Below are 12,790 nucleotides of genomic sequence, written 5' to 3' on the forward strand. Positions count from 1 at the left end.
TCACTACCAGCCTTTTTCACTTTTAATGGGAGACCTGTGTTTCCAGTAACTAGGATGTTTGTGCCTGGTATCCAGGGCGCTCCCTTCCCTCCGGGTGTCATAGAACCTGGGGAACCAAATTGCTCTTCAGAAAGTTTCTTGTTCAGCATGGACTCAGGCAGTTTAGTGGAAGAGTCCGCCTAGGGTTAGTAAAGGTGGAGAATTGTTCCCACCTCACTACTGAATGTACTTTTCTAGTGACTGAAACATACTTACGTTCCCAGCTACAGAGTTTCTTTCTCTTGGACCCGCTGGATCAACACTGGTGGAATTTTACTCCCCTGATTGCCATCTGTCTCCCTGAAGACTCTGCTCTTAATGATGTCATGTTAAGCTTACTTTGCGGGGGTTACATTTCAGTCTTCTTGAGATTTGAGGAGAAATCTTCTGGAGACCGGATAATAAACCCTAGATCCACGAATAAAGCCCATCTCAATAGAATTAGCTGACTCATACTATGCTATCCATTTTGTACCGAACTTAGAAACCCCGGTGCCAGAAGGCATACTTCCCTGACCTTGTTCAGGAGGAGATCCGCCGTCCTTGGCTCCTGGACACCGTGTGCTCCATACTCAATTACTTTGTGGCTCACTCCACTTTACTTGGGGTGAAGAATAAAGTTCATTTCATTCTCACAACTGAGGATTTTGTAACCCTGGGTAAAGTCTGCTGAAGAAATGCCAAATTAGATGTAAACGGGCTGATAGGAAATTATTTTGAGTATGTATTGGGAGGACACCTGTGTTTTCTCCAAGGGCTAACGCGAGGCATGTTTGTCCCTATTTCGTTTGCATTATTGTCTCCCGAGGCCACTTGCAGACCGGTTGACGTCTGTCTTAACCCTCCTCCTTTTTCTCCTGTGGTTTTTCACTGTTTAGGTGAAGGAAATCACCCGCGACATCAAGCAGTTAGATCACGCCAAACGCCACCTGACCACCTCGATCACGACGCTGAACCACCTGCACATGCTGGCGGGCGGCGTTGATTCCCTCGAGTAAGCACGTCAGCGGTCCCTTTCGGGTCCACGGGAAATAAGCGTGTCACAGAGGAGATGGCACCGTAGGTTTATTTACTTCTCAGCCAGGAGAGTCTCATCATCCTGGCCCACTTCCTGCAAAGCAGTCTCAGATGTTTAGTCACCACTTTGGCTTTGTGCCCTCGGGTGCTCAACGTGTAACAGACACCCGACACTTTGAGGTGAGGGGCAGGGGAGTCTGAAGGGGCCCAAAAAGCATGCGGAGAATGACTTCAAGAGCAGAGGTCATTTCCGTGTGGTAGATCTCTACCACGGAGGCTGACGAGGCAGTGTAGGGCTGTAATCACGCCCCCAGCCTGCGCATTGGCAGGTTTTCCTGCTTGTGTTGGGCTCAGTTGCACTGTCGTTGAACATGCCTTACGGAAACATATCCTTGTACCCACTTTTTTCTTTTTTTTTCCACCCACTTGTTCAAAGGCAGAAGCTTTCTGTTTGGCTTATAAGGGAACTATAGGGAATGGTACATGAGAACATGAGAAACAGTATTAAAAGGAAGAGTTGGTTATTGACCACAACGAAGCAGCCCAAAGGCCTCCTTTCCTAGAAGATTCTGATATTCCTGTTCACTTTTGTGGTCTGTCTCATGAGAATTGCCCCTGTCCCAGCCTCAGTGTAATCTCGTGTGTGGATAGAGAAAGAGCACCTCCATAGGAATTTAGACACAGTATCCAAAGTTGGGGCGAATAGGGGACAGACTCCTTCCTGGTCTCTCCCACACATTGCATGGTCTTCAGTGAACCCTGGCCTGTTCTCCTGCGAGCAGTGATCCGAGAGGTCAGCAGGCCCATGTCCTTGTCCCTTTCCCCAGGTGCTCAGTGCTTTCCAACAAACCAGCAGACCAGGCAGTGGTAGCAACATAACTCCTTGGCTTGAACTTGATCCTGTCTTTTTAAATGCCTTGTAAAGGAAGTCATAAATTATACATTTAATTTAAAAACCCAATCCTAATGAAAATTTTAGATCTAATAGTTTGTTCCTTCCTTGCTGTGTGTAACTGTTGATTTTATCAGCATCCTTTTATTTAAGCTTCATTAACCTTAGCAGCAGGGAAACTAAACATACCTAAACATACACAGAGTTGCTTAACATTGGCTTAAAGTCTACAGATTTGAGTTAACATGTAAGTGCATATACGTGCTCTTTGTTGTGTCCTGAGATGTGTTTGGTTTGCTCAAATGCCGTAACCCTCAAATAATAACATCCCGACCCCTGCTGTCTGTCAAAAGCCAACTAATCCATAATACCCAACCCAAATCCCAAATCCCAAATCCCAAATCCCAAATCCATAGTCTTCCCAGATTCCCCTTCCCCCACCCAGGGAGACTCCATCACTCACACATTCTTTTGTACGTCCCAGAGCACATAACTTGGACTTCTGTTTAGAGCTCCATTCATCCTACTTGGTACTACTTAGATGTGTCCTTGTCGCTCTCCCTTACTAACTCATGTCCCCTTAAGGATTTGGACCCAGTCTTATTTTTTTTCTCCCCCAGTGCACAGCACCATATATATTCAGTGCTCAGGAAATGCTTATTAAGTTGAGTTGATGTCTATTTTAGAGCACAGAGTAGGTTGGTCCATATCTGTATCTTGTGTCCTTAGTGTTTTTCTGGAGTCCTCAACTTCCTATTTCCTTGCAGAGCCATGACCAGGAGAAGGCAGTATGGAGAAGTTGCTAATCTTCTTCAGGGCGTAATGAATGTTCTGGAGCACTTCCACAAATATATGGGAATTCCACAGATCCGGCAGCTTTCTGAAAGGTAAAACGTCATTGGAGAAAACGATCTTCCCTTTTAAGAAAAGGTGGTGCTGGGAAGTGCTTAAGCACTCAGCTCAGGATGTTCATTGTACAATCTCACTGTGGGAAGGAGCCTCAGAGGTCACCTGATCTGACTCTGTCTGTTGCAGACGTCCCCTCTATGTCCCCTCACCACCTCCTTACCATGTCTTCTAACACTACCTGTGTTAGATAGTTGCTGGCCTGGTTCACTGGAGTGAACCAAGCCCACGTTCGTGAGGGCAACTGTTCCAGTTGTCTGTTTCCTTGTAACAAACCAACAAAACCCAGGACTTCGTGGCTGATGACAACAGTTATATCGCTCGTGTAATGTAGGCTGGCCCAGCAGGGCCAGCTCATCTCTGCTCCGTGCAGCGTCAGCTGGGGCAGCTCCACAGGGGACTGGAGGATCCGTTGGTTTAATCTCATGGGTGGCAGATTGGTGCTTGCTGTCAGCTGCGAGCTCAGCTGGGTTGTCCTCCCTGGGCTGCTTGGGCTTCTTCATGGTGAGGTGGTGCTGGGGCCATGAATGAGCATGCCAAGAGAACCAGGTCTTAGAAGTCACAGAGAGTCGTTTCTGTAGTCACAAGCCTGTCAGGATTCAAGAGGAAGGGATATAGCCTCTGCCACCCCCAACGGGAGGAGTGTCAAAGTCCCATTGGTATAAAGAGCACGTGGGGGACTTCCCTGGTGGCGCAGTGGTTAAGAATCCGCCTGCCAATGCAGGGTTCGATCCCTGGTCTGGGAAGATCCCACATGCCGTGGAGCAACTAAGCCCGTGCGCCACGACTACTGAGCCTGCGCTCTAGAGCCCACGAGCCACAACTGCTGAAGCCGTGCTCTGCAACGAGAGAAGCCACCGCAATGAGAAGCCCGTGCACCACAACGAAGAGTAGCCTCCACTCACTGCAACTAGAGAAAGCCTGCAGCAACGAAGACACAATGCAGCCAAAAATAAATAAATAAAAAATTTTAAAGTATTATTAAAAAATAATAATAAAAAACAAAGAGCACGTGGGATGAGAGATCGCTGTGGTAGTCTTTGCAAGTACAGTCTGCCCTTGAACTTCAGATGTGACAAAATGATGACTTAGCCTCTTTAAATTTGTTCTTTACTTCCTATTCTGTTGAGTTGTAATCCCAGATTCAGAGCCAGTAGAAAGAAAGGCAGATGCTTAAAGAGAAGGAAGATGAGGATCTGAAGGAAGATAAGGGGTGGGGAATTTAATGCCTTTTCTGTTAGAAGTAGCAGCAGGGAAAATACTAAGAGACAGTCAAAATTGATGGATCCCAACCTTTTTTTGTCAAAAAAGAGGAGACGAAGGGGCCGGTACTCAGCAGGAGCCATCATTTTCAACTGCTTTCTCGTGAGGCCTGATGGCTGCAGGCCTCTTCTTTTCTAAGTTGCTTTATTTCTAATTATGTAAGTAATACACATATACATTTTCTTTATTAGAAAAAAGTCAACATACAGGTGAAACTTAAGTCCTCTTTAACTATACCTCACACCCCAGTGCTACCCATAGAAGTAGTTACTATTATCAATTTAATGCTTATCCTCCAGATTTTTTTCTGTGCATTTTAATAAATCCATAGTTTTAGATTGTGGGTTTATTTTGCTTTGTTTTGTTTTAAATGATCTCATAGTGTATGCTTCATTCTGAAACTTTCTCTTTGTTTTTAGCTTAGCAGTGTATTCTAGAGGTTTTTCCACATCAGTGTATACAAACCTATCTCATTCTTTTTAACAGATGCATAGAATTCTGTAGTATAACATACCACAGATTATTTAACCATTTTCATATCACCAGGCTGTTTGCTTCTAATTGTAAAAGTATACTCCCTTTTGCACATCTGCAAGTATTTCTCTAGGATAGATTCTGGGTGATAGGTCACGTGCATTTAAAATTTTAATAACTGCTGCCCCTTTGCCCTCCAAAGAGGCTTTATTTATTTATAGTAACATCTGCATAGTGTGTGAGTACCCATTTCCCCATATCCTCAACAACACTTGATATTGTCAGTTTTCCTTTTCATTTATCTGATGGATGAAAAATGGTACCTAGTTCCTTTCATTTTCATTTCTCTGTTAACTAGTGAGATTAGTTTCTTTTCACTTGATTATAGGCCATTTGCATTTCCTCTGTGAAATGCCAGTTTAGATCCTTTGTCTGTTTGTCTGCTGAGTTAGTTATCCCTTCCTTATTGATTTGTAGGAGTTCTGTATGTATTCTGGATACTAATCCTTTGTCAGATCTGGCAGATCTTGCCTGTAAAACCATCTAGGTGCGTCACCTGTTTTCAAGGCAGATCTTTGTCCTTTCAGTTTCTTCAATGGTAATTGGTCTATTCATGTTGCCTACTTATTTTTTTTCCTTTTTAAAAATTGTGTTGAAATATACGTTACATAAAATTTACCATTTTAATAATTTTTTAGTGTACAATTTCGTAGCATTAAGTATCAATAAATTCACAGTATCGTACAACCATTACCACTCTATTTCCGAAACTTTTTTATTACCCCAGACAGAAACTTTGTATGCATTAAATAATAATACTCATTGCCTCCTCTTCCCTGCCTCTGGTAACCTGTGTTCTATTTTCTATCTATGAATTTGCTTATTCTGGGTACCTCATATACGTGGAATCATACACTATTTGTCCTTTTGTGTCTGGCTTATTTCATTTAGCACGTTTTCAGGTTCATCCGTGTTGTATCATTTATCAGAATTTCATTCCTTTTTAAGGCTGGCTATTTTATTGTACATATAGACTGTATTTTGTTTGTCCATTCATCTGTTGATGGACACTTGGGTTGCTTCCACCTTGTGGCTGTTGTAGTGTAGACTAAGCAAATCTGTCGTCTGGTGCCTATTAAAAATCTGAAGTCCATCTCATTCTTATTCCTTTATAAGATAATCTATTTACTTTGTTCTGGAAGCATTTGAGATTTGGGGGTGGGAGAATCAGGAATTTCACTAGGACATAAGTCTCTTTTCATTCATGTTGCTCTGTACTTAATTGTATTCTTTTCTTTTTTAATATTGTATCTTAATTTATTTATTTATTTTTTGCTGTGTTGAGTCTTCGTTTCCGCACGTGGGCTTTCTCTAGTTGTGGCGAGCGGGGGCTACTCTTCATTGTGGTGCGCAGGCTTCTCACTGTGGTGGCTTCTCTTGTTGCGGAGCACGGGCTCTAGTACATGGGCTTCAGTAGTTGTCGCATGCCGGCTCAGTAGTTGTGGCACACAGGCTCTGGAACACAGGCTCAGTAGTTGTGGCACATGGGCTTGGTTGCTCCGCGGCATGTGAGATCTTCACGGACCAGGGATCAAACCCGTGTCCCCTGCATTGGCAGGTGGATTCTTAACCACTGTGCCACAGGGAAGCCCCCTTAATTGTATTCTTAATCTGAAGACTCATGAGTTTCTTAAATTCCAAGAAATTGTCCTCCTTTATTTCTTCGAGTAGTTTTTATGCTTTGTTCTCTGTGTTCTCTCTTTGTGGAATCCCTAGTACATGAATATTGGAACTTCTAGATCTGCTGCCTTGTTTCTTAATTTTTTTAAATACCTTGTATCTTTTTGTTGTGTTAAGCTGAATTCCTCAACTCAACCCTCCTGTTTTAATTTATTCTTCAATCTTGCCCATCCTGTTATTTCGCCCAGCTGTTGAGTTTTTATTTCAACAATCCAACTTTAATCTTCAGGGTATCTAGTTGATTCTTTTTTCATGGGCATAGTATCCTCTTAAGTCTCTCAGGGAGTATAATCTATATGCGTTTTAAAGTTCTGAGTCACCTGTTCCATTTCTCTGTCCTCTGATGTCAGGTCTTTGGTTTGCTGAGCACGATGACTCTCTTTCTTGGTGTTTGCACTCTTCCAATATTTGGTGATTTCTAGCTGATCGCTCAGTTTTGGCTCTGAGATTCTCTGTCATTCTGATCAGGGATGCTCTTTTACTGTCACCTGCTCGTGAGGGGGAGGCGGGATGTGCCGCTCGGCTACGTGTGCCACAGACTGTGCTTCTCAGGTGAGGTGGAGCTGGAGCTGGGGGAACTGCCAGGTGGGATATTGCTGGTGGCTTATCTTCTGGGCCCGAGGGCTCCCTGATCTGCCTGGATGTTGTCAGCCCTCTGGTCCCTGCTGGGCTTCTCAGACCCACACCCATTCCTGACCTGAACGTTCAAGGCAGGGGTGAGACCTGGGCACTGGCTTCGTTGCTTCTCTTGCAGGACCCCAACGTATCCCTCCAGCGGTTCCCTGGGGCCCCCCTCCTGCTCTGGTATCCACTCCCCTCATGTCCTTCATCTCTGAGAAGCCATTTTAGGCAGGGGTTTCCGTCTTCAATCCTCTCCTACCAGAGTTTCTAGCCTACCACTCCTTTTCTTGCCCAGTTCTGGATTCTTATCAAAATCTTTTCATTATTTCTGAGTTTCTGGGACAGGAAGGGGAGGAGTTGCACTGCGTGCTCAGGGTGCCATCTTAGCGGTGAAATGCCAAGGAACTGTTAAGGAATGTTGGAACAGAGCTTGGCGGAACACTCGGGAAATCACCACCCTTTCCCTTATCCTTCCCAAACCCTTCACACTCAGAGCTGCCTGATCGCCATGTCGCACTGGGGTGTGAAGCAGCCAGGAGAGCAGACGCACGGGGCTTTGGGAGCTGCAGGAAAGAAGGAAGCTTGGCTGGAGAAGGCAGGCTCGCTCTCAGTGGATGGGGGGGGAGGAGAGGCAACATCACCTCCCCTTGCCCTCCTGATAATCCAGAGTTGACCTTTTTTCCTGTTCACTTGTTCTTCTCTTCACTCACCTAATAGATACTTACCACACACTTTTGTATCCCAGGCCCTGTGCTGGGGGGCTGAGGGCACAAAGATAAGAAACACATACTCTCTGCCCTCAAAGCGCTCACCATTTTTATGAGAGACACTAATAGAAAATTTCAGTATAGGATGGATATAGTGTATGTACAGGCACAGCAGGGAATTGATAGACTGACCCTTCAGGGGCCAAGGATAGGGGTCATAGAAGAATTCAATTTTAATGTGATCTTAAAAGAATGGGTAGGATCTTACCACCAAGACAAGAAGAGAGAGGGGGGGAAAAATAGGAGAGAGAACATCGAGGTACTTGGGGAGACAGTGGAAGGTGAAAGTCTGTCTGGGTAGGCAGGGTCAGATTCTATATGCCTCGCTAAAGAATCCGTTCTTCATCTTGTGGACAATAAAAGATTTTAAGCGGGGAAAGGCATGGTCTCACTTGTATTTTGTAAAACTCTTGTGGGTTATAGGTACAAGAGACTGGAGGTTGGGGCTATGTTCTGGATTAGAAAAGATGAAGACCATACCATGACAGTGACCATGAGGTCAAGGAGATGTGGGGAAGAGTAGGTTACCCATTGGTTGCGTGAGATGGGCATTGTTGAATGGCAGGAATGTGGCAGAACTGAATTTTAGTTATAAAAAAGCACCATAGGGACAAACAAGAGAATGCACTCTTTTAGGATTCCTTGCCTTTTAACATTTTTTTCAAAGAAGTGGTTTTATAAATTTGAAGGAACTTTGTGATCACTGCTGTAATAACACTCCCCTTAAAAATAGAAAAAGATAACATTCTATCAGTATAGTTTGGGGCTCCAGCCATTCATTATCATGTAGGGTTGCTGCAAACACAGGAGGATTTACTTTTCTTTTAGTTCATTTCACAACTTCTATTTGTAAAAAAAAAAAAAAAATGTGTTGATTAATAGAGAATATATACTATTAAGTAACACGAAAAATAACGGAAGGGAAGGAATCTCTCGTTTCCAGTGTCTGACTACAGTTCTTTTTCAAGAGGTACTAAAAGTTTGAGCAAAGTCCAGACTTCTTATTTTTAGCATCATTTCTGGTGAATATTCCTCCCTTATGTTTACATAGTGATGGTAGAACCATCTGGAAATGATAGAAATAGCTTGTTTGTTTGGGGGGAGGGGAGAAGGCAGAAGAGTTAACATCCTGCGTGCTGCTTCAGCTTCTCTAACTTAATAGCTTGCTGTCTGTAAACTGTGGAAGTCATACAAAGGGTTGTGTTCTGAAATCTTTGCCTGTACATTTGAAATATGAAGTTCATAGGCTTGGATTTGAATATAGCTGTTTCTTCCATCTACCCTTCTGGAAAATGCTTAAACGTTAATGTAGCGTTGAAGGAAAGATTTTTTTTCTTTAATGTCATCTTTACATTTCAGATCCTCTGGCTTAAGAATATCCATGAAAGCAAATGTGTCTAGTAATCAGTCAGTATTTCCTGAGGAAGAATGGAAGATTCTTGCATTCCTTGAAACCCATGAAACCTTTGAACTGAAACATATTTTTCAGGGCTATTTCTGACCTCTTATACATGACAGGTACTTGGCAGGTTGAGGGGATCATATGGCTTAGTGATCAAAGAAACTAAAGTGGAGAATGAAAAGGGCTGGCTAATCAACTATACTTCAATAAAATTTGAAAAAAAAGAGAGAAAAGGCCTGGCTAGCTGTGTGACTATGACAGAAAGAACTTAAGTTTCAAAAGAAAGTGTAAGGGTTGTACTTGATGATCTCAAAGCATCCCACTGAGTCACTCTAAGATTCTGGGTTGAGATTCTGTCTGTTTGGAGATGGAGCGTCTGACTAATCTGACTGACTAACCATTCTGTCTGGTACAGACTCTGTATTTTGGGAGGTCAGTTTATTGCGAATCATTGAGGGTCTTTTCTTTAGGACTGTCATTCGCAAGGTATTGGAAGCATCAGGGTTATTTTATCCATAAATGTCTAAGTGGTTTTCATAGTTTGCTGTCCCTCTGCTGCCACCCCTTATGAAATCTGATAGCACATTTAGGGAATGACGCCCTTGAACAGCCCTTGGTCACATGGCGTGGAGGATGCTAGGAGACAGTTGGTTCACCTTCCTTTCCGGGCAGCACAGGGAATCTTTCCTCTCCTACGAGTGGTCAGCACTGAGTTGTCACCACCCAACCAGGCCGAGCTTATTTGGATGCCAGGAGGAATTGTTATTTCCCCTCTTCTCTAGTAGTGGTAGGTTGATTTTCCTAACGATGACTAGGAAGTCTTGGTAGCTGAACTCACATATATGCTCCGCTAACAGAGTCTGTTGCTCCATCTCTTCACAGTAGGAACTTACACTTTTCATCTTTGGAAGAGGAAGGAGTATAAAGGAGTGAGACCGAAGCTGTGTTCTTTTAAGTATGTTGACATCTTTCTAGGATCCTGCTCAGGCAACTGATCGTAAAGACTGCTCTTGACATCTTACCCTGAAAGTGCACGGATCATGGTTTGGGTTTATAGGTGCCATCATTATTGTTAGTAAGGGAAATGGTTTCTCTCTCATCTGAGTCACTGGTAGTAACTTCAGGAACTATGCTTGGAAACATTTATGTGCAAAAGCTTATTATTCTGCTCCAACATTAATTAAACATCCGACTTCCAGTCACCTGTAAAGATGGATGCCATTGCCAGCTAGCGCTGTACGATGGGTGTGGTAGAATAGTTAGTATTGGAGCGGATACTGAAAGGCATCTAGTCCAGGCCTCCATCCCCACCCTCTTATTTCACAACCATTCTTAGTCGTGGCCCACATAGGGGAAGTGGCTTAATTAGGATTACACGTAGCTCACCAGTGGCACAGCTAAGTCTAGACTATCTCAAGAGGTGACCTTGGGAATGGATTGAAGAAGAAGGCAAGGGGGTCTGCAAATCACAGCCTGGTACTTCTGTATTTATCATAGGCTTTGGTTATCTTTTCAGGCACCCCAATTTCTTTTTTTTTTTTTAATGGATTTTATTGAAGTGCAGTTGATTTACAATGCTGTGTTAATTTTTGCTGTACAGTAAAGTGATTCAGTTATACATGTATATACATTCCTTTTTTTTTTTTAATTTATTTATTTTGGCTGTGTTGGGTCTCCGTTTCTGTGTGAGGGTTTTCTCTAGTTGCGGCGAGTGGGGGCCACTGTTCATCGCGGTGCGTGGGCCTCTCACTGTCACGGCCTCTCTTGTTGCGGAGCACAAGCTCCAGACGCGCAGGCTCAGTAGTTGTGGCTCACGGGCCCAGTTGCTCCGCAGCATGTGGGATCTTCCCAGACCAGGGCTCGAACCCGTGTCCCCTGCATTGGCAGGCAGACTCTCAACCACTGCGCCACCAGGGAAGCCCTACATTCTTTTTCATATTCTTTTCCATTATGGTTTATCACAGGATATTGAATATAGTTCTGTGTGCTATACAGTAGGACCTTGTTGTTTATCCAGTCTATAGATTGGGTTGGCCAAAAAGTTCATAAGATCTTACGGAAAAATGTGGACGAACTTACCCAATATAATAGTTTGCACCTGCTTATCCCAAACTCCCAATCCATCCCTCCCCCGCCCCTCCTCCCCCTTGGCAACCATAAGTCTGTTCTCTATGTCTGTGAGTCTGTTTCTGTTTCATAGATAAGTTCTTATGTCATATTTTAGATTCCACATATATGTGTTAGCATATGGTATTTGTCTTTCTCCTTCTGACTTACTTCACTTAATGTGGTCATCTCTAGGTCCATCCATGTTACCTCAGGCACCACAGTTTCAAATCTGGTTAAGAATATGGAGTTAGGGGATGGTGGGCTGGGTAGGGTGACAGAGGCAGAGCTGGGACCATCTTTATCACTGAAGTGCTCAGGAGCCCTGAGAATAAGACTGTGACTGTCCCTGGCGGGGCTGGAGCTCCCCCTCCAGGAATGATCCTGTGGCTTAGGAGGGAACCTGTGCTCTCTGTGCGCTGCCAAGGGGAGAGGAGGAACAGAGGGGCCTGAGGCTCTGGAAGCTCCGTCTTGTGACCTGGCACCAGGGCAGTCTGTCTGCCTGGCCCGTTATGTGGAGTCATAAGACCTTGGAGGCAACGGTTTAACAAAAGCGTGTTCTCTTCTGTCCTGTCAGAGCTCACACTCAAGGAATGTTTCCTGTGGTCCACTGGGCAACTGTAGATGGATGGTCCTGATTCTGCCTTGGGGGCTCCTCCGGTGATAGCCTTATCTCTGTCATTTCTAACCCCCTCGGAAGGTGACTAAAGAGGCTGCAAACCCACCTACAAGAGTGGTTTTAAAAGTTTTGAAGATAGTGGAAAAACCCTGGAAAGTATTTGGAATAAGGCATAATTATAACTATGCCATAGAAAAACCAAACTGTTTTGGGTCCTGACTATCCCCTCATTAAAAGAAAAAAATCTGAGTACGTCGCCAGGCATTGCCTAGTAGCCAAAGAAATTGTGGTTTTGAGCTGTTTGCTATTTCTAGAAACTTCATAAAGTTAATTCCAAAGTAACAGGGTGGAGACCAAAAAAGGAAGAACGTTATTTTATGGTGCTTTTAGCAAAGATAAAATACTTGCCTCAGGCTCAGGGCCGTCCAGCTCTGAGGACGGCTGGTGGGAGGCATCCAGCTCCTGGGGCTGGTGGAGGGCAAGCTCCTCGCAGGAGGCTGACCCGTAGCTCCTTTCCCTCCCAGCTGCTTCTCCTTCCTCCTCTTTCCTCTGAGCTGACAAATATTTCTTGAGCTCCTCGCTTCCATACAAACCACCGTGTTCAGGACCGACTTCCCTGTTCTAACTCATGTTCAGTATAACTCAGTTTTCATCTTCACAGTCTTCTGAGAGAACTTAAATCTTCATTCAGTGGCCTTCAGTTCATTTTATCATTTGGATCTATTTTGCTTTAGAAAACATTCTTTTTGTTCTCTTGTTAAAACTTGGGATCCTGATACTAGTTTGCGGGTTGAAAAAACAGCGACTCTGAAGCACTGTGAGCCCTCCTCCCGTCCTGTACTCCACGGAGCTGGAGAGTAGTTATACCAGTAACCCGAAATGGATTTATATGTGATTTGGGCATTATTATATAGCATTTTCCTGCAGCATAACTACCCCCTAAT

The 12,790-nt window shown here is 44.1% G+C and overlaps 1 protein-coding gene across 7 annotated transcripts in view; it reads left to right on the plus strand.

Moving 5' to 3' along the window:
• VPS53 (VPS53 subunit of GARP complex) overlaps nucleotides 1-12,790 on the plus strand; it is a 146,869-nt gene that overhangs the window by 33,287 nt on the left and 100,792 nt on the right. For all 7 annotated transcript variants that reach the window (XR_005017674.1, XR_005017675.1, XR_005017676.1 and 4 more), the window contains 2 exons: nucleotides 918-1,033; nucleotides 2,716-2,835. Coding sequence is in view for 1 of the 7 variants with exons in the window: in XM_036835522.1 (XP_036691417.1) it covers nucleotides 918-1,033; nucleotides 2,716-2,835 (236 nt within the window). In the remaining 6 variants the exon portion in view is untranslated. The remainder of the gene's footprint in view (nucleotides 1-917; nucleotides 1,034-2,715; nucleotides 2,836-12,790) is intronic.

The sequence above is a fragment of the Balaenoptera musculus genome, chromosome 20, assembly GCF_009873245.2.
Source record: "Balaenoptera musculus isolate JJ_BM4_2016_0621 chromosome 20, mBalMus1.pri.v3, whole genome shotgun sequence".
Classification (NCBI taxonomy): domain Eukaryota; kingdom Metazoa; phylum Chordata; class Mammalia; order Artiodactyla; family Balaenopteridae; genus Balaenoptera; species Balaenoptera musculus.